The 23,055-nt window shown below is 31.4% G+C and overlaps 1 protein-coding gene across 13 annotated transcripts in view; it reads left to right on the top strand.

Moving 5' to 3' along the window:
• The first annotated feature begins 10,161 nt into the window (after positions 1 to 10,161).
• Positions 10,162 to 23,055, top strand: part of LOC147806677 (uncharacterized) — a 42,093-nt gene continuing 29,199 nt past the window's right edge. For all 13 annotated transcript variants that reach the window (XM_087149272.1, XM_087149260.1, XM_087149265.1 and 10 more), the window contains exons 1-5: positions 10,162 to 10,337; positions 11,560 to 11,653; positions 11,748 to 11,878; positions 15,232 to 15,335; positions 19,922 to 20,005. In XM_087149272.1, the coding sequence (XP_087005398.1) occupies positions 15,232 to 15,335; positions 19,922 to 20,005 (188 nt within the window). In that variant the 5' untranslated portion in view covers positions 10,162 to 10,337; positions 11,560 to 11,653; positions 11,748 to 11,878. The remainder of the gene's footprint in view (positions 10,338 to 11,559; positions 11,654 to 11,747; positions 11,879 to 15,231; positions 15,336 to 19,921; positions 20,006 to 23,055) is intronic.

Below are 23,055 nucleotides of genomic sequence, written 5' to 3'. Positions count from 1 at the left end.
TTAAGACACAGGACTAGTAGCCCAGGCCCGGAGAGAAGAGGCACAGGTTCGAATCCAGAAAAGGGGCACTTTTTCTTTTCTTTCGTTTATTTCGCATTCGATGACGTCTAGTTCCCCTTAATATTAGGTTATAATTTTCAAACTCGGATCCTAAGTAGAAGTCCATGGTCCAAACATGCCCACGGAAGAAAATGTTTATAAATGAATTAGGGGGGGCAGGGGGTCCCCTTAAAGTCAATTGCATAGCTGATCATGAGAGGGCTTTTGAAGTGAAATTGTGGCAGACTTCTCGTGTTCGAGTGGTCTGGTGGTCAAGACACCGGACTAGAAACTCACGGTTGGCACGAGAGCACGCTGATTCGAATCCCAGCGGCGGCAGTTTTCAAAAAAAATTGTTATTTTTTCTTCTATCGCTTATTTTGCATTATATTATTTTTCAATGTGTTTTTCTTTATTTTAGAGGGTCCTGCATGCAGGAAACAATTTTTTTTATTTGGAATAGGGCGAATAATGGGTAAAAACTGGAAAAATCCCAGAAAATAGATTTATTTCCATTGTTTTAAATTATTTTTACAATTCAATCGGCAGTATATCATGCGGAAGGTGCTCTATGTGTAAAATCGAGCATCGTTCCTTGTTAAAAAATGCGTAATGGAATAATAATTTTAAAAAATATTTTAAAATGGCGGGGAGGGGTTCGAATTTCGAAGCCTCTCTAGTATTAGGTTATAATTTTCAAACTCGGATTCTAAGTCTAAAGGTATATTGCGAAGATGAGAGGAGAGAGCTTTTGAAACGAAAAAGTGGTAGGCGTCACGTATAACCGTGGACAGGATATTAGGCCACCATACAAGCAAGTTCGCTGCTGGGTGAAGGGGTCCTGGGTTCAAATCCCAGGGAGAAAAAATTTTCAAAAATGTTTTTTTTTTTGCTTATTTTAAATAATATTATTTTTTTTGTGTCTTTCGATATTCTGGAGGGTCCTGCAATCAGGAAAAAAAAATTTTTAATTGGGAAAATGGGAAAAAACTTTAAAAATCCAGGAAAATCAGTTTATTTGCTCTTTTTCGAGTTCTTTTGTAACATTTCGGATATTCTAGCATGCTTGGGGTGTTTTCTGTGTGTGAAATCCAGCAAAGAAAGCGTAATGGAATAATAAAAAAAGAATAAAAAAATAAAATAGCGCGAGAAATTTTCTTTTTTTTTGTTTATTTTAAATTATATTATTTTTTTAATGTGTTTTTCGATATTAACGAGGGTCCTGCATGTAGGAAATTTTTTTTATTGGGAAAATGGGAAAAAACTAATAAATTTGTCCGTCCCTGGGATTCGAACTCAGGAGCCCTCCCTCCAGCAGCTAACTTGCTTATCTGGTGGCCTACCTTCCAGTCCACGGTGATACATGAAGCCTACCACAGTTTCGCTTCAAAAGCTCTCTCCTCTGATCTCCGCAATATACCTATAGGGGCCCACTGTGACCCCCCTAATTGGCCTAAAAAAATTATCTTTGGCAGCCTTGTTTGGACCATAGATCAATACTTAGGGTCCGAGTTTGAAAATTATACCTTGATATTAAAGGGAGCTAGGGGATCTTGAAATTTGAACCTTTTTCGAGCCATTTTATTTTTTTATTCTTTTTTTTATTATTCCTTTACGCTTTCTTTGCTGGATTTCACACACTGAAAACACCCCAAGCATGCTAGAATATCCGAAATGTTACAAAAGAAATCGAAAAAGAGCAAATGAACTGATTTTAATGGATTTTTCTAGTTTTTTCCCATTTTCCCAACAAAAAAAATTATTTCCTACATGCAGGACCCTCCAGAATATCGAAAAACACATTAAAAAAAATAGTATAATTTAAAGTAAAATAAAAAACTAAAAAAAATTATTTCCTACCTGCAGGACCCTTCAGAATATCGTAAAACACATAAAAAAAAATAATATACTTTAAAGTAAACAGCAAAAAAAAATTTGAAAATATGTCCGTCCCTGGGATTCGAACCCACGAACCCTCCCTCCAGCAGCGAACTTGCTTGCCTGGTGGCCTACCTTCCAGTCCACGGTGACACGTGAAGCCTACCACAGTTTCGCTTCAAAATCTCTCTCCTATGATCTTCGCAATATACCTTTAGGGGCCCACTGTGACTCCCCTAATTGGCCTATAAAACTTTTCTTCGGTAGCCATGTTCGGACCATAGACCCCTACTTAGGGTCCGAGTTTGAAAATTATACATTGATATTAAAGGGAACTAGGGGGGCTCGAAGTTCGAACCTTTCTCGCGTCATTTTATTTTTTTATTCTTTTTTTTTTTATTATTCCATTACGCTTTCTTTGCTGGATTTCACACACAGAAAACACCCCAAGCATGCTAGAATATCCGAAATGTTACAAAAGAAGTCGAAAAAGAGCAAATAAACTGATTTTCCTGGATTTTTAAAGTTTTTTCCCATTTTCCCAATTAAAAAAAAATTTCCTGATTGCAGACCATCCAGAATATCGAAAGACACACAAAAAATAATATAATTTAAAATAAGCAAAAAAGAAAACATTTTTAAAAATTTGTCTGTCCCTGGGATTCGAACCCAGATCCCTTCCTCCAGCAGCGAACTTCCTCGTCTGATGGCCTACCTTCCAGTCCACCGTGATACGTTAAGCCTACCACAGTTTCGCTTCAAAAGCTCTCTCCTCTGATCTCCGCAATATACCTTTAGGGGCCCACTGTGACCCCCCTAATTGGCCTATAAAAATTATCTTCGGCAGCCTTGTTTGGACCATAGATCCCTACTTAGGGTCCGAGTTTGAAAATTATACCTTGATATTAAAGGGAGCTAGGGGATCTTGAAATTTGAACCTTTCTTGAGCCATTTTATTTTTTTATTCTTTTTTTTTATTATTCCATTATGCTTTCTTTGCAGGATTTCACACACTGAAAACACCCCAAGCATGCCAAAATATCCTAAATGTTACAAAAGAAGTCGGAAAGGGACAAAAATTTGAATTTTCTGAATTTTTCCAGTTTTTTTCCCATTTTCCCATTAAAAAAAATTATTTCATACATGCAGGACCCTCCTGAATATCGAAAAACACATTAAAAAATAATATAATTTAAAATAAACGAAAAAAAAAAATTTTTGAAAATTTTTCCTTCTCTGGGATTTGAACCCAGGACCCCTCCCTGCAGCAGCGAACTTGCTTGTCTGGTGGCCTACCTTCCAGTCCACGGTGACACGTGAAGCCTACCACAGTTTCGCTTCAAAAGCTCTCTCCTCTAATCTTCGCAATATACCTATAGGGGCCCACTGTGACTCCCCTAATTGGCCTTTAAAAATTATCTTCTGCAGCCTTGTTTGGACCATAGACCCATACTTAGGGTCCGAGTTTGAAAATTATACATTGATATTAAAGGGAACTAGGGGGGCTCGAAGTTCGAACCTTTCTCGCGTCATTTTATTTTTTTATTCTTTTTTTTTATTATTCCATTACGCTTTCTTTGCTGGATTTCACACACTGAAAACACCCCAAGCATGCTAGAATATCCGAAATGTTACAAAAGAAGTCGGAAAGGGACAAAAATTTGAATTTTCTGAATTTTTTCAGTTTTTTTTCCATTTTCCCAACAAAAAAAATTATTTCCTACATGCAGGACCCTCCAGAATATCGAAAAACACATTTAAAAAAAATAGTATAATTTAAGGTAAAATAAAAAACAAAAAAAAATTATTTCCTACCTGCAGGACCCTTCAGAATATCGAAAAACACATAAAAAAAAATAATATAATTTAAAGTAAACAGCAAAAAAAAAATTTGAAAATATGTCCGTCCCTGGGATTCGAACCCAGGAACCCTCCCTCCAGCAGCGAACTTGCTTGCCTGGTGGCCTACCTTCCAGTCCACGGTGACACGTGAAGCCTACCACAGTTTCGCTTCAAAATCTCTCTCCTATGATCTTCGCAATATACCTTTAGGGGCCCACTGTGACCCCCCTAATTGGCCTATAAAACTTTTCTTCGGTAGCCATGTCTGAACCATAGACCCCTACTTAGGGTCCGAGTTTGAAAATTATACATTGATATTAAAGGGAACTAGGGGGGCTCGAAGTTCGAACCTTTCTCGCGTCATTTTATATTTTTATTCTTTTTTTTTTATTATTCCATTACGCTTTCTTTGCTGGATTTCACACACAAAAAACACCCCAAGCATGCTAGAATATCCGAAATGTTACAAAAGAAGTCGAAAAAGAGCAAATAAACTGATTTTCCTGGATTTTTAAAGTTTTTTCCCATTTTCCCAATTAAAAAAAAATTTCCTGATTGCAGGACCCTCCAGAATATCGAAACACACACAAAAAATAATATAATTTAAAATAAGCAAAAAAGAAAACATTTTTGAAAATTCGTTTGTCCCTGGGATTCGAACCCAGGACCCCTTCCTCCAGCAGCGAACTTCCTCGTCTGATGGCCTACCTTCCAGTCCACGGTGATACGTTAAGCCTACCACAGTTTCGCTTCAAAAGCTCTCTCCTCTGATCTTCGCAATATACCTTTAGGGGCCCACTGTGACCCCCCTAATTGGCCTATAAAAATTATCTTCGGCAGCCTTGTTTGGACCATAGATCCCTACTTAGGGTCCGAGTTTGAAAATTATACCTTGATATTAAAGGGAGCTAGGGGATCTTGAAATTTAAACCTTTCAGAAGTCATTTTATTTTTTTATTCTTTTTTTTAATTATTCCATTACGCTTTCTTTGCTGGATTTCACACACTGAAAACACCCCAAGCATGCTAGAATATCCGAAATGTTACAAAAGAAGTCGGAAAGGGACAAAAATTTGAATTTTCTGAATTTTTTCAGTTTTTTTTCCATTTTCCCAACAAAAAAAATTATTTCCTACATGCAGGACCCTCCAGAATATCGAAAAACACATTTAAAAAAAATAGTATAATTTAAGGTAAAATAAAAAACAAAAAAAAATTATTTCCTACCTGCAGGACCCTTCAGAATATCGAAAAACACATAAAAAAAAATAATATAATTTAAAGTAAACAGCAAAAAAAAAAATTTGAAAATATGTCCGTCCCTGGGATTCGAACCCAGGAACCCTCCCTCCAGCAGCGAACTTGCTTGCCTGGTGGCCTACCTTCCAGTCCACGGTGACGCGTGAAGCCTACCACAGTTTCGCTTCAAAATCTCTCTCCTATGATCTTCGCAATATACCTTTAGGGGCCCACTGTGACCCCCCTAATTGGCCTATAAAACTTTTCTTCGGTAGCCATGTCTGAACCATAGACCCCTACTTAGGGTCCGAGTTTGAAAATTATACATTGATATTAAAGTGAACTAGGGGGGCTCGAAGTTCGAACCTTTCTCGCGTCATTTTATATTTTTATTCTTTTTTTTTTTATTATTCCATTACGCTTTCTTTGCTGGATTTCACACACAAAAAACACCCCAAGCATGCTAGAATATCCGAAATGTTACAAAAGAAGTCGAAAAAGAGCAAATAAACTGATTTTCCTGGATTTTTAAAGTTTTTTCCCATTTTCCCAATTAAAAAAAAATTTCCTGATTGCAGGACCCTCCAGAATATCGAAACACACACAAAAAATAATATAATTTAAAATAAGCAAAAAAGAAAACATTTTTGAAAATTCGTTTGTCCCTGGGATTCGAACCCAGGACCCCTTCCTCCAGCAGCGAACTTCCTCGTCTGATGGCCTACCTTCCAGTCCACGGTGATACGTTAAGCCTACCACAGTTTCGCTTCAAAAGCTCTCTCCTCTGATCTTCGCAATATACCTTTAGGGGCCCACTGTGACCCCCCTAATTGGCCTATAAAAATTATCTTCGGCAGCCTTGTTTGGACCATAGATCCCTACTTAGGGTCCGAGTTTGAAAATTATACCTTGATATTAAAGGGAGCTAGGGGATCTTGAAATTTAAACCTTTCAGAAGTCATTTTATTTTTTTATTCTTTTTTTTTATTATTCCATTACGCTTTCTTTGCTGGATTTCACACACTGAAAACACCCCAAGCATGCTAGAATATCCGAAATGTTACAAAAGAAGTCGGAAAGGGACAAAAATTTGAATTTTCTGAATTTTTTCAGTTTTTTTTCCATTTTCCCAACAAAAAAAATTATTTCCTACATGCAGGACCCTCCAGAATATCGAAAAACACATTTAAAAAAAATAGTATAATTTAAGGTAAAATAAAAAACAAAAAAAAATTATTTCCTACCTGCAGGACCCTTCAGAATATCGAAAAACACATAAAAAAAAATAATATAATTTAAAGTAAACAGCAAAAAAAAAAAATTTGAAAATATGTCCGTCCCTGGGATTCGAACCCAGGAACCCTCCCTCCAGCAGCGAACTTGCTTGCCTGGTGGCCTACCTTCCAGTCCACGGTGACGCGTGAAGCCTACCACAGTTTCGCTTCAAAATCTCTCTCCTATGATCTTCGCAATATACCTTTAGGGGCCCACTGTGACCCCCCTAATTGGCCTATAAAACTTTTCTTCGGTAGCCATGTCTGAACCATAGACCCCTACTTAGGGTCCGAGTTTGAAAATTATACATTGATATTAAAGTGAACTAGGGGGGCTCGAAGTTCGAACCTTTCTCGCGTCATTTTATATTTTTATTCTTTTTTTTTTATTATTCCATTACGCTTTCTTTGCTGGATTTCACACACAGAAAACACCCCAAGCATGCTAGAATATCCGAAATGTTACAAAAGAGGTCGAAAAAGAGCAAATAAACTGATTTTCCTGGATTTTTAAAGTTTTTTTCCCATTTTCCCAATTAAAAAAAAATTTCCTGATTGCAGGACCCTCCAGAATATCGAAACACACACAAAAAATAATATAACTTAAAATAAGCAAAAAAGAAAACATTTTTGAAAATTCGTTTGTCCCTGGGATTCGAACCCAGGACCCCTTCCTCCAGCAGCGAACTTCCTCGTCTGATGGCCTACCTTCCAGTCCACGGTGATACGTTAAGCCTACCACAGTTTCGCTTCAAAAGCTCTCTCCTCTGATCTTCGCAATATACTTTAGGGGCCCACTGTGACCCCCCTAATTGGCCTATAAAAATTATCTTCGGCAGCCTTGTTTGGACCATAGATCCCTACTTAGGGTCCGAGTTTGAAAATTATACCTTGATATTAAAGGGAGCTAGGGGATCTTGAAATTTAAACCTTTCAGGAGTCATTTTATTTTTTTATTCTTTTTTTTTTATTATTCCATTACGCTTTCTTTGCTGGATTTCACACACTGAAAACACCCCAAGCATGCTAGAATATCCGAAATGTTACAAAAGAAGTCGGAAAGGGACAAAAATTTGAATTTTCTGAATTTTTTCAGTTTTTTTCCCATTTTCCCAACAAAAAAAAATTATTTCCTACATGCAGGACCCTCCAGAATATCGAAAAACACATTTAAAAAAATAGTATAATTTAAAGTAAAATAAAAAACTAAAAAAAATTATCTCCTACCTGCAGGACCCTTCACAATATCGTAAAACACATAAAAAAAATAATATAATTTAAAGTAAACAGCAAAAAAAAATTTGAAAATATGTCCTTCCCTGGGATTCGAAACCAGGAACCCTCCCTCCAGCAGCGAACTTGCTTGTCTGGTGGCCTACCTTCCAGTCCACGGTGATACGTGAAGCCTACCACAGTTTCGCTTCAAACGCTCTCTCCTCTTATCTTCGCAATATACCTATAGGGGCCCACTGTGACCCCCCTAATTGGCCTATAAAAATTATCTTCGGCAGCCTTGTTTGGACCATAGATCCCTACTTAGGGTCCGAGTTTGAAAATTATACCTTGATATTAAAGGGAGCTAGGGGATCTTGAAATTTAAACCTTTCAGAAGTCATTTTATTTTTTTATTCTTTTTTTTTTATTATTCCATTACGCTTTCTTTGCTGGATTTCACACACTGAAAACACCCCATGCATGCTAGAATATCCTAAATGTTACAAAAGAAGTCGAAAAGGGGCAAAAATTTGAATTTTCTGAATTTTTCCAGTTTTTTTCCCATTTTCCCATTAAAAAAAATTATTTCCTACATGCAGGACCCTCCTGAATATCGAAAAACACATTAAAAAAATAATATAATTTAAAATAAACGAAAAAAAAATTTTTTTTAAAAATTTGTCCTTCTCTGGGATTTGAACCCAGGACCCCTCCCTCCAGCAGCGAACTTGCTTGTCTGGTGGCCTACCTTCCAGTCCACGGTGATACGTGAAGCCTACTACAATTTCGCTTCAAAAGCTCTCTCCTCTAATCTTCGCAATATACATATAGGGGCCCAATGTGACTCCCCTAATTGGCCTTTAAAAATTATCTTCTGCAGCCTTGTTTGGACTATAGACCCCTACTTAGGGTTCGAGTTTGAAAATTATAACTTGATATTAAAGGGAGCTAGGGGTTCTTGAAATTTAAACCTTTCTCGAGCCATTTTATTTTTTTATTCTTTTTTTTTTATTATTCCATTACGCTTTCTTTGCTGGATTTGACACACTGAAAACACCCCATGCATGCTAGAATATCCGAAATGTTACAAAAGAAATCGAAAAAGAGCAAATAAACTGATTTTAATGGATTTTTCTAGTTTTTTCCCATTTTCCCAACAAAAAAAAAAATTTCCTACATGCAGGACCCTCCAGAATATCGAAAAACACATTTAAAAAAAATAGTATAATTTAAAGTAAAATAAAAAAAATAAAAAAAAAATTATTTCCTACCTGCAGGACCCTTCAGAATATCGAAAATTACATAAAAAAAATAATATAATTTAAAGTAAACAGCAACAAAAAAAAATTGAAAATTTGTCCGTCCCTGGGATTCGAACCCAGGACCCCTCCTTCCAGCAGCGAACTTCCTCGTCTGATTTCCTACCTTCCCGTCCACGGTGATACGTGAAGCTTACCACAGTTTTGCTTCAAAAGCTCTCTCCTCTGATCTCCGCAATATACCTTTAGGAGCCCACTGTGATCCCCCTAATTGGCCTATAAAAATTATCTTCGGCAGCCTTGTTTGGACCATAGATCCCTACTTAGGGTCCGAGTTTGAAAATTATACCTTGATATTAAAGGGAGCTAGGGGATCTTGAAATTTGAACCTTTCTCGAGCCATTTTATTTTTTTTATTCTTCTTTTTTATTATTATTCCATTACGCTTTCTTTGCTGGATTTCACACACTGAAAACACTCCATGCATGCTAGAATATCCTAAATGTTACAAAAGAAGTCTGAAAAGAACAAAAATTTGAATTTTCTGAATTTTTCCAGTTTTTTTCCCATTTTCCCATTAAAAAAAATTATTTCCTACATACAGGACCCTCCTGAATATCGAAAAACACATTAAAAAAATAAAATAAACGAAAAAAATTTTTTTTTGAAAATTTGTCCGTCTCTGGGATTTGAACCCAGGACCCCTCCCTCCAGCAGCGAACTTGCTTGTCTGGTGGCCTACCTTCCAGTCCACAGTGATACGTGCAGCCTACCTCAGTTCTGTGTGTGAAATCCAGCAAAGAAAACGTAATGGAATAATAAAAAAAATGAATAAAAAAATAAAATGTCGCGAGAAAGGTTTAAATTTCGAGACAACCTAGTTCCCTTAAATATCAACGTATAATTTTCAATCTCGGAACCTAAATAGGGGTCTATGGTCTAAACATGGCTACTGAAGAAAAGTTTTATAGGCCAATTAGAGGGGTCACAGTGGGCCCCTAAAGGTATATTGCGAAGATGAGAGGAGAGAGCTTTTGAAGCGAAACTGTGGTAGGAAATGCGTCAAATAAAATTCATTCATCTAAAAAAAATATTCTGTTAAAGCAAAAAGTATAAAAAAATAAAAATATTTTTGAGTTTCATCAATTTTATCTTTTTTTTTAAAAAAAAAATCGAACATTTAAAATGAAACTTTTAAAACAATCACCAGATAAACTAAATAATCTGGAGTTTAAGTCTTCATAAATTTTACATGATATAAAATAAATTGTCACTTAAAGCGATGTTCTAAAATTTACCATTACCAATAGCACATCGTGCAGCTGTAGTGCGATGTAAATAAAGTACCTACGCCACCTTTGTAGCTACTACCACAAAGCTTTGAAAGCTAAAAGCTTGTTTTAAATTGCACAGATATATGCAGCAGCAAGCAGACTTAGCAAAACAAAAAATTTGATCTCTTTCTGATTCAGGATTCTAGTTATTATTTAGTCTTTCTGAAATAAATATAGGACATTAAATTTTCTAATAAATATAATTCCGAATTAGGATGAGTGCTCCTATTTTTAATGATTCAACTGATGAAGAGCAGGTTGAGTTTAATTTATTTTGTATTCTGTAATCAGCATTTGGGCATGGAACTGTTTTTCTCATATTTCTTTTAATTATGGTATCTGAGTGATTTTTATTAATTCATTCGACTTTAATATGAAATAAAATTGTAATATTAATTTGATTTCATATTAAAGTTGAAGAAATGTGATGTGAGTCGTTAGGAACAATTGTAACGAACCTAACTATTATTTTTTTATAGTACCTAAATGATATAGTTACAAGTCAAATGACACTCATATCTTTTGAGAGGTCTGTCAAAAAATTTTATAAAACTCTGGATTTTTACTAAACTTTGCGTTAATTCATTAAAATTAAGAGCATAAAGTATTAAAATTAATTTTTTTAAAAAAAAACTGGGTTTTAAAACAAAAAAATATTGTAATGGATCTAATTTCAGGACAAAATATTGGTATAGAATTACTTAAGGATATTTTTATATTGATGCCTGTTTGGTGCTAGTAAATTTTTGTCAGCAGTGAACAAAATTGTCTGCTTTTTCTTTTGTAAGCAACTAGTTTTATAATCATGCGTCTAATGATTAGTTGCTTTAATATAGTACATAGGTTATTCCCTACAAATTTGCTATTTTCAGGTAGGAACAACAACTACAAAAATTAATAATTTTCTGTAATAAGCTGCAGGATAAGGTACTAAACAAAAAATAATAGCAGTTTTGGTTATTATTAAAATAAAATGCTTTTATTATTTTAAGTATTTATTAAACTGAGTTTATGATAGCATAGTAAGAGAATAATTCTAGTCACAAACATGTTTAAAATAATATTTTTAATGAACATGTTTAAGTACATCCTTAGTCCTTAATTGCTTTTTGAATTATATATTATCCATTACTGCCAAGTATTAACTGTAAAGTATATATATTATTTAATTGTATCAGCTATAAGTAGTAAACATGCAAATAAATTATGGGTTGCCAATTTTTAACAGGTTTTGATTAGTTCCATCTTTTTTAACCACTAAGAACCTACTTTTTATCATGTTATGGTAAATTTGGTTATTAAAATCTAAACTGAACCATATAATTCCAAATGTTATTTGAGTGTTTCAGCTATTGAAAAAGCTCTTGATTCCAAAAAGATCAGTTTTAGGAAACAACTCTAAGAGTAGAAACATATTACTGAATAAAAAGTTTGTCTCTTTTTCTGCCCATTATTGAGATTTATAATTTTATTCTTTAGTGTCAGGATCGTCGTAGCTATTTGATAGAATTCAGATGAAGGATTTCTGACTGATTTAGAAGATGTGATTGGCTGTTGCAAATTCATGGAGCTGGTAAAGTTGCTGTTAATTGGGAGTTTTCTTTAAAGAACAATTGCTGCCAGCTCTAAATATATCTTAATGAGTCTACCTGATTTTTTCATTGCAGGTCCACATATAAGAAAAACAAGTACCAGAGGTTCACATTTAATAAGGAAGATGCAGATACCTAGACAATGAAAATAACAGACGAAATTCCAAGAGCTCTACACTCTTTAAAATCATAAAGCCACCTTCAAGGTTAATGCCTAAACATATTATGACATATAACTAACTAATGACATAAACTAACTAATGACACTAATTATGACATAAACATATAACTAAGAGTAAAAAATGAAACCACGGTCCACACATGGTTTTATTTTTCTGAAATAACAAATTATTATGTGATAGTGTTTTCTTTAAAGAATTATTAAAATAGTCTCAAATTAAATTCTAATTTAAAATGTATTCTTAAAAGTATTTTTTCTTATTGAAGTGAAAAGATTCCGTTTATAATTATCATTACGATTGCATCTCATTATTTTCACTTTCTATGAATTATTATTTTCCTCTTTTTATAATGTTTATGATACATTAACATTAATTTTAGTCCCATCTGTTTTAAAAAAAATTTTTTTTATGGATAATATTATTTTTTTTAAAGCAATATGAAGCTTTAAAAAAAATCATGAATGTGGCATAAGTATTAAAAAATACTGTAGTGTAAAAATAAACGATTAGTATTAGTTTCATTGAACTCACTAATTCTATTAAATAGTTTCTACGATTAGCCACTGAACCAATGGAAGTTAGTAAAAAGTTTTTAGAAACTGAAATTGGAACCATTACATTAATGAATAAAAACTTACACATCCCTTATTTGAAGCATTTTAAATTCAGAAACAAATTTAGTTTGCATGGAATGCCAGATTTTCTCTTTTCATTAACATTACACTTATTACTTTGGGTATAAACATTTACAATGGAAGTTAGTAAAAAGTTTTTAGAAACTGAAATTGGAACCATTACATTAATGAATAAAAATTTACACATCCCTTATTTGAAACATTTTAAATTCAGAAACAAATTTAGTTTGCATGAAATGCCAGATTTTCTCTTTTCATTAACATTACACTTATTACTTTGGGTATAAACATTTTTCCTGCATTTATGTTTTGTTTTGAAAAATGACTTAAGAGAATTCCATACCCTTAAGGAAACTTATCATTGAAAGTTCTCTTTCATCTCCATAACTAATTCAAAGTGTAGAAGCATTGAGTTCAGACAAACCTAGAGTAAGTTATCAAGTTTAAATCACTGACATTTTTTTCTTCTAAATTTAAAAACGCGAACAAATTATTGGAAGTAACCATTGCGTAATCAGAAGTTATCTTCTCATAATTTATTTTCATTTTGATACTTTTAATACTTTATTACCAGCATTTGAAACCTTATTACTTATTCTAGGTTTGTCTGAACTCACTTTTTCTTTAATTTAAATTAGTTATTAAGGTGAAAGAGAATTTGCAACGAACAGTTTCCCATGTGGTATGACACAGGGCTCGAAAAATCACCCGTCCTCCCGTCCTTGGCGGTCAAAAATTCCCCGCGGACAGCAAATTTCTCGAATCCGACGTCCGCGCGGATGGCCATTTTTTCGCTAATGTTCGTGATACATTTTTAGTTTTTGTTTTCTTTTTAGAGTCTAGCGCTTCACTTCTTAAATGATCCTCTAATCTAGAAATCCCGTTAATTCTTTTATTGCTGAATAATCTAATCCTAGTATTTGTACTCCTAGTAACTACTAATTCATTGTGCAATTTATGTTAATGCTTGTAATAAATGAGAGAAAATTATATTTTTATTTATTTAGAAGCTACGGGTTAGTTTCAAAGGAGGACGGGTACATTGTTGGACAAGCCGTCCTCGGGGACGAGTAAAATTTCTGAGTTTTCTCGAGCCCTGGTATGACATCCTCTTAAGCATAATTTTGCATTGAATAGAATAATAAAAATTCTTGATCTTCTGTCAGCACTTACAATTGTTTGGACGAAAGATTAATGTTGCCTTCTACGTTTAATCATGAAGTATACACACATAACATTTAAGTAGTATTTACATATGACAATTAATGAACATAATATAGCTTTAATTATGGTAAATTAAGAAAATATTTTTGAAGAAATTTTCCAGATAAAAAACAATGGGTCCAACAGGGCTAAAGAGAATAGAAGGGCTGGTCACTCCTTTGAAGTAGCTCTCGCCGCGCCAATCCTCCGATTTTCTCTAGTGACGTCACTTTGGCGCAAAGCTTGCACTTTTACTTCAAGAACGGAGCTTTCGGCCTTACTAGCTCTAACTAATATTGGAGTATTTCTTTTTGCGACATATTCTAAGACATTTGTTATTTTCTATGATGACTTTCCTCAGTTTTTGCAGCGAATTTGCAAGAATTTAAATCTATTATTGAAATGCCAGTTTGCGCGATTGCAACTTGAAAAAATTTTAATAGAGAAACAAAGGGAAAAAAATATAATTTTCCGCATGTTCCCTAAAGTAAATGAACAACTATGTAAAGAATGAATTCCGAAATGACACAGTTAATATAAAACAGCAATATGTTTATTCTGTCCTTAAGAACTTTTATAAAAATTCATTATCTAAATATAAACCGCCTCGTTACTTCAAAAAGAAAGGCAGGTGAAAAAATGGATAAAGTCAAAGAAAATTAAAATGTAAATAAAAAGTATAAATAAAATATATAGTATATAGTTGGAATTCTCCTAATTTCATAACATATTTTTTAATGTAGTTATTCTTAATATTTATGATTTTTTTTTAAAATTATACTCTCTTAAATTTAAATATCTATAAATTATACCATCGTAAATTTAAGTATCTATAAACAATTGTAAAATTTCTAATGTCATTATGAACCTAAATTATTATTTTGTTTCAGTAATTATCGTTTAAGGTTGATGTTTCCTAATGATAAGGTATGAACAAATTGCTATTAAGAGCATATTTTAAAATCGGGAATTCTAAATTTAACTCAACTTATTGTTATAAAAGAATATGTAGATTAAAAAGTGTCGATATATACTTTCATTTTTCTTAATAATTAAAGGTAAAACTGAACTTTTTAAAATAAAGTATTTATAGTGTCATTTTGGACAACTTGTAAAATATTTTTATAAGTTTAAAATGATATTTTTTTAATATACTGGCCAAAAAAGTTTTTTTAAACTATGTTTATGAATGGAAATAATGTGTTAATTACGCAAAGTTTGAAAGCTAATAACCAGAAAAAGTCTAACTTATTTTTGCAAAGAGAAAGATGCCAAGTTATCATAATATCTTTGCGTGCAATCTTCCGAGATCTGTGGACACAGTGACGTCACGAGGAGGGAAATCGTAGCTTCAGTTCTAAGAGCGGAGTGAACTAGCCCTTCTATTCTTTTTAGCCCTGTGGGTCCAAACCAATTTTTTTCTGCTAACCTTGTTTTTCTACTTATCAAATAATTTCTTGATAGCCTTCAAAGTTAGAGCCTATGTCAGTGATCAATTTGATTCTCATTCATTTTATTGATGATGAATGTTTTTTTCAGATGCAGAATGTACTACAAAGTGAGACTGAACCACTTATTCACACATTTTGCGAAAAGCTTACAAAAGCACCTGCCTCAAAAATGGCTGCAGTTTGCCTGATAGTGTAAGTTTTATTTTAATGCTAAGCTCTGAATATGTTTAGATATGTATATGAATCTGTTTATGTATCGCTGTATCTTAAAAAAGTTTTTGTTACAAATTCAGTGTTAAGGAGGGTATAGACCCATACTTTTACAGTTTGTTTCTATAGTTGTGCCATTCCTGGTTTTGAGGCCTACTTATTTGATCCAAGTTTTTGAATGAAAATTGTTTGAAATTGAGGAAATCTTGTTATGTTTAGAGCTTGGATCATGTAAACTAGGGGCGCACAACCTTTTTTAGTGAAGGGCCACTTGCACAGCAGATTGACTAACGAAGGACTGCACGTGTATTTGGACATGTAACAGCAACTGTAGTAATATTTATTTAAACATTAGTGTTCTAATTTTTTTTTATCAATGAACTGAGTAATATATTTGTAGAAAATTAAAGGTGTTCAGGTATTAAAATTCATTAAAAAATGAAAAAACTGATAATTTTTTTAAAAAAAATTGCCATTTTTATCATATCAAAAATAGATTTACCATAATAAATAAATAAACATTGGAGAAAAGGAGTGCTTTTTTATCATATTTTGCAATACAAAAATTCATTTTAAAAATAAATTCTAATTAAAAAAGGACTGCAATGCTCATAGAATGAAAGTAGGAAAAAATTTGGTGCATAATTAAGTAATATAAATGTTGAATTCCAAGCGTAACAGAGGGGAAATCACACAAGTATTTTATTCTAAAAAATATATTAAATATTTTTGAAAACAAAAATTCTACTGGAATATGATACTTTAGGGTTTAATGTTTAATTAATTGGCATTAAATAATAAAAGATCCTCATAGATAAATTGCAAGTTAATTAAAAGTACTTGTGACAGAGGGGACAAATGAAATCCCATATTTTTGACATGCGCTGTTATTCATGCTAAATTCTGTGATTTAGACCATCCGAAACATTATCTGTATCTTTTTTTAAAATTATCACATTTCAAGGTAAAATAAATTATTATAAGATTTTTCAAATTGCAAACACATTTTCGTAACAGAGAGGACCTGGAATGTAACAGATTTGACGAAAAGTTAAAATGAAATATCACTATTATGAGTTACTTTTCGGTTATTTAAAGTTGAAGTTCGCAGCACTGCCATAATTGAAAACTGTGCTACATCTTTGTAGTTATATTTGAAAGTTTCTATTTTATCAGACTGTGTTACTCTTCGGTTATATAAAGTTGGAGTTGGAGCACTGCTATTATTAAAAACTGTGCTGCATCTTTGTAGTTATATTTGAAAGTTTTTATTTTACTAGACTGTGTTTAAAAAAAAAAGTGCTTTGTTTGTTTCTTTCCTAATTTCAGTTATTTTGGCAACAAAATTAACTACTAAATTTTTTCTTAGAGTTTTTTACAGTTACGAAACTATCTATTGCACGACGGTTATAAAGTAAAAAGTCAATTGAGTGATTGTCGCAAGTTGTTATATTTAGTAATTCTATATAGTTAATAGGCAAACAACTATGATTTTAATAGTAAATTCACATTCTCGTGAATAGCACATACACATTTTATATGGTGTTTTACCTACTCATAAAATATGGATAGGTCGTAGTACAGCAAACTTAGATTTGCCAATTTTTATGTTTGGATGGAACTGCTTTGATACCTGATAAAATTCCATCAAGGTGCACGTTTGGCTTTGTGGACTTTCTGTCCATTTTCTTTGACAATCATACACTCAGCTCTACCAGAAGTCTGGTAAGAAAGTTTATTAGATGAGTAGAAATTTATTACAAACATTTTTTGGTTCATCAGAAACTCGGTTACTAAGCTATTTCTTTTGTTTTGGTAGTAAGGTTACAGAATATGCAGAGAACAGTATAATGTTTTCTTGAAAATACATATAATACATGGTTGGCTTTTTTAATACATTTCCCCAATGCCTAAAGAATACTATAAAGAAAATATCCTTCCTCAATTTCTACTGCTTGTATCAGTGCATTTTTATTTTTCCTTTATCTTCATTTTTTTTTTTCAATTTATCTATTTTTCTATAAATTTTTATTTTTAAATACTTCTGTTATCATAAACATTTGCTTCATATTCTTTATCTTTCTTCTTACAAATATCTTTATTTATCTGAGAGAATATAGAACATTCTAGTTCTATATTCTCTCATTCTTTAAGCTGCTGTTTTCCCCATACTGATTACTCACTTTAATAAACTTTTAACTATAAACTAAGCGCAATGTCAAATAAAAATTGCACAACTTTGTATAAAAAGTGTGCTCTAATAGTGCAGGAACTGGTTTAAACTAATTGAATCGGGATGCATTAGCACTTGTTTACATTCCTAGAGTTCCTTAATGGTCAACTTATCAATTTTGCGTAACAGAGGGGACATTTAGTTTTGTCCTCTCTGTTGTAGGAGAAACTTTAAAATTTATAATTTTTTTTTCAAAAATGTAACATAACATGCTTGTACTTATAGACTTTATTGTAAGACCTCAAGCGAATAATTGTAATAGAGGGGACAAACATATTTTTGAGATAATTTTTGACTTAAGCAATAATAAAATTTTTTTTTAACAGTAATCACTGCATAATTAGACTGATGAACAATTTATTTTACAATATAAGTCAAGCTGTATGTAAAATCATAATATTTTAATAACCTATTCTTCTTTAAAGGAGACAGTTTTTTTTGGTAAAATAAGTCAAAATCATAAAGCCTATCTATTTATGATAAATTTTGCTATACTCATGCTTAACTCCAAAGAATAACATTTAAATTCATAAATTGCAATAGATTTCCTTTACAATGATACCAAATACAAAGATATTGCTCAAACTTTAAAAATTCACTGCTGGTTTCAGTTGTCATGGAATTCAACAAATTCAATTTGAATACTTTAATTGAACAAAATTTTATAAGTTTTAAACAAAAGCCTAAAATAAAAACAAAACGGTTATAGTTCAAAATAAAATCTAATTTTTATTTGGTAGTGTACTTTATTATTTCTTTTTATTGATCATTCGATTTTTTTATATAGTAAACATTTTCTTTTTTTTAATTGAAAAAGATCACTTAACCAACAAAAAATTGAAGTCAAAACTACAAACAGTGAGCAGTTTAAAAATTCATGTTTTTCGCTCTTTATGAATTTCTCAGGTTCCAAAAATATATTAGGGATATCCATTTATATTAAGGATGTAACGAGTATTTGACCCTTTTGTCAAAAATTCAGTTGGTCGAAAGATCAGCCAAATATTAAGCAGAATATTCTTTAGAAAAGTTTTTTTTTTTGAATTTGTATAAATCTGATAAAGAATAATATAAAATCGTATTTTTAACTATATAGTATTGTTTATTATTAGATATATTTTTTACACAAATTTCTTAAATTTTAAAATCCATGTTTCTGCACATGGCTAGCAAATTTATCATATACAAGACAAATGGAAAAACTAAATTTGAAGAATTGAAACTAGATTAGTTTACATTGAGCCACAAGTTTTGGCTTTTTTTAAAAATATATATATATATGTATTCAGATAGGTAAATTCCGTCATTTTTTCGATACTTTTAATTCTAAAAATTGAGAAGGATTTTTTTTTTCATTTTTGCTGGTTTTATTATTACTCAACATTTTAACAGAATGTCTCATACTATTAATTTATTATCACTTTTTTCCTGTGCTGTAATATGAATAACCAGTAGCATGAAACTGTGGTTTTCAGTATTAAAGTTTTGTTTTAGGAAATTTAATTAACTTTCTTTTTGATTAACTTTTCCTTTTACAAGCATTTTTTTAATAAATGTTACTAATGAACTATTTTACAAAAATTTTTTTCTTCTAAAAATATGGTAATATGAAACATTTAAATTAAGATTTTCAGCATAAAATTTTCATCAAAAAAATTAAGAACGTTTTTTGTTTTTGTTTCTATCTAGCTTTTTTTTTTTTTCTTTTTAAGAAAAATTATTTTTTATAGATGTTTTTATTATAACGCGGCATTTCCGTTCAAGAGCATTTCCATTACACATAATTTTTTTTTTTTTTTTTTTACTCTTTCTGGTAATTTTGAGGCCTCAGAAAAGTAAAAAATTCTGTTAAATTAAAATAATAAATTAAAAAATGAAAACAAAAATTCTAATTTAAAGCAATTTCTTAAAAATCTAAACATATTGAGAAATTAGCAGATTTTAGGAAGAAAAAAAAAAGATGACAGTTTTGCGGCAAGACCTGCAGCTCTAATCATGAGAGAAAATGAGAAATGTTGCTTATTTTCATCATCGTTAAATCGGATTACCAATTTCGTAATATCAGTATTTTTAATTCATTGTTTCTATAGAGATACATTTAGGTATTCTTAAAATATTCGTTGCATTCAAATTTTTGCTATTTTGGAATTTGACTGTATATTTTCTTTGATGTAAATAATGTCTGGTGAGCTAAGCTTTATACTTATCTGAATTTAAATTTATTCTCCATTTTTTTGTATTGAGTATATTCTTCAATCATTAACAAAATAACTAATGAAGAGTTTTATATAGTTAGTTACTATTTAAATAAAAATTAATGTGTTTATTTTATTAGTGAGTTGGCTGCCAAAGTAAGGATTGAATTACTTGGAACTTACACTGAAGACAATGCTTCTCAAGCTGGAGATGATACTCTTAAGTAAGCTATGTACATTCTTAAGTTTTAAGTGCATCACATAATTATAACACTATTTGAATTGAATGTGAATTAGTTCCCTGTGGCAGAATTATTTTAAGCTATCTGCAACAAAACTTTCTGGCACTGATATCTATCTGCAAGACACTTTTAATAATAACAGACATATCTGCTACTAATTTAAATTAGAAAAACGTTGTGTTTACAAAAAAAACCTATATATACTTTTTTAATTGAACATGTAATAATTTTTTATTCTAATATTATGATTGGATTATTGTCATTGGATTATTATATTCTCACATTTTGTTGTTTGCGAACGCACAAATTATTTCCTTCTTCACATTTTGTAAATAATCATCGCAGTAAAAATACTGAAATCCATAGTGGTAATTGCCGTAGAAAAGATCAAAGTCGAAATCACACAAATCAGACTCCTCAAATGCATGTTTCGTTTCCAGATTAGGTTGTATTAAATAATATCGTATAAAGAGTTTCAGGTTTAAAAACTATGGGGAAATCAATAGCAAGTGACTGCTGAAAATTAGATAGAATCAGTGCCTTGAAAAGTAATTACTCAAATGCACGATTCTAATATTTTTATTGTTTGAAATATATCGGGATATTTAAAAACCATGTGAAAATCAATATCAATAACTGTCAAAAATTCAATCAAAACATTACATCAATTTATGATACTATCGGCCTAAATTGACTGCGTCAAAAATTACTTATCTAAATGCATGATTTAAATATTCTGCGTAAGTTCCTGCAGAAAATAAAAGTACATTTTTTTTGTTCTTATAAAGAAAAATCTTTCTACAAGAACTCTGTAACATTCCGCGACAATGTCGCTGCGATTCCACCACGGGGGATCAGTTATTGTTATAGATTTATACATAGTTCTTAAAAATCATTATTGGAAAGAAGTAACTTGTTTTTCCACTAGTCAGCAACAAAAAAAAACTAGTTGGTTATCAGCAAAAGAAAATTTATGGTTTTGAATTAAAGGTTTAATTTTTCTTAATTCTTTTCCAGGAGATTTTTCTTTTGTGGTCGTAGTGCCTTTTCATTCTTAGTTTTTTTTCCAGTTTATTTATTAAAACTATGAAGTGTAATCTGTTACTGGACGCAATTAAACAGCAACTTACAAACATAAATCAGTCACTATAATCACTAAAAAAATTATTTGGATATCTTGATATTTCCTTTATTTTACAGACAACACCTTTACTTAGTTTTTTTATTTTACTGCAGAATTGCAGAGACAGTAAAAAAAAAAGGCTCAAGGAGTAATACAGTACCTGGCTGAATTATTAGACACTCTATAAGATACTGCCATATCTTTCGTTTCAGGTTCAATTCGTTCCGTGACTAAATTTTCTTCTTCGTGCGTCGTACGCTACGTTGTTTTTAACGAAATTTATGGTAATTAAGGTAAAAAGATTCATGATGACAGTGGCGTGCCAGCCGAGGGCAGAGGAGGCAGTCGCCCCCTCTGAAATTTTAGTGAGGGGGCAAACAATAAAATAAAATCAAGTAAAATTCCGATTAAAAAATAGTAAAAAAGTACAATTTTAGAAAAATAACTTTTTAATTGAACTTTGTAGCTATTTTCCAACTAGAAAACCGAATTTTCCTCTGAAATTAAAGTAAGAGGTTATAATAGATGTAAAGGCAAGAAATAAAACCAAGTAAAATTCGTAATTTAAGGAAAAAAAACACTCCTCTTTTTTTCAATTTTGAAGCAATTTTTCAAAATGAAATCTTTATTTTCTTCTGAAATTTAATAAAAGTGTCCCAATTTACTTTCATGATAGACACAGTGGTTGCTGAATGCACTGCTAAATTATTTGACTAGTTACTAGAAATTAAGAACCAAAGAAAAATAATTTCTGCATGAAATTTTCCAGATTTATTTTCAAAGGTCCTCATTACTGTCCAAATATTTTCACTTTTCAGGGATTTGAAAATATTTATTTGACATTCAAACAGATTTAGGTAATTGCATTAGTTCTTTTGTCTAGATTTTGTTATTTCTTAAATACGGTAAACTCTCGCTACTACGATATCCAATACAGCAATAACTCCCTTTATTACGATAATGTTTTGTGGTCCCAACAAACTTGCATATGAATTAATGTCATGCCCCTTTCAATATTACGATATTTTCTGAAGCAACTAACCCCTGTAAAACGATTATTTTCTCCAAATTTCAACCTTATTTTCTCCATTTATTATTGGTCTTCAAATAATGTAAAAAATCTTATTTTATCATTTTTTCCATCTTTTTTGACAAGATAGGACTCACTACTGACCACCCCAAGAGCTTCCATTCTTAGAATGGTCTCCCTCATCTCTTAAGAAGTCACAGATGTAACATTCCTATCTGATTTGTTGTTTTTTTAATGTTGAAAGCTGATCATGTGTCTCAAATGACCACAGCTATCACATTAACACCTGAAAGGAAATTTTTTTCTGTAGAGAGTGGGTGGTGCACCATTCACAAACGAAAATCATTTTCGTGCTTTGGAACCAATACATACTTTGATGGCTAACTTGACAGTCAAAAAAATTAGGGATGTAACGAATATTCGGCCCTTTTGCCGAATATTCAGCCTAGCTGAATACTGAAGTTATTCGGCCGAATAATGAATTATATGCTATTATTAATTATGCTGCTATTATTAATTATTTAGATTTGTGAAAGCCTTATTGTTTGCATCAAGATATATAAAATATTACAAAAAGTACATCAAGTTGTTAATTTTTTTTTAAAATGTAAAAAGTTTAAAAAAAATAATTTGTTAATATTTATTTCATTTTTAATTTAAAATTTCAAAAGTGAAACTTTTTAAAAAGTTCGTAATTTTCTGAGTTTTAATAATTTTTCTGACAAAAAAGAAAGTTAAGAATACATTTAACAGTAGTAAGTAATGAGTTCTTATCTTAAATAAAATAGCATATAAATTACAAGTATAACTATAACTAAAATATGCTATTATTAATTATTTAGATTTATAAAAGCCATATTGCCTTGTTATTGGCATCAA

The sequence above is a fragment of the Parasteatoda tepidariorum genome, chromosome 8 (assembly GCF_982258835.1).
Source record: "Parasteatoda tepidariorum strain Cologne lab strain chromosome 8, Ptep-v5.0, whole genome shotgun sequence".
NCBI classification, from domain to species: Eukaryota; Metazoa; Arthropoda; class Arachnida; order Araneae; family Theridiidae; genus Parasteatoda; species Parasteatoda tepidariorum.
Note: the sequence above shows the minus strand (reverse complement) of the source record. Positions and strands in the feature narration are given on the sequence as shown.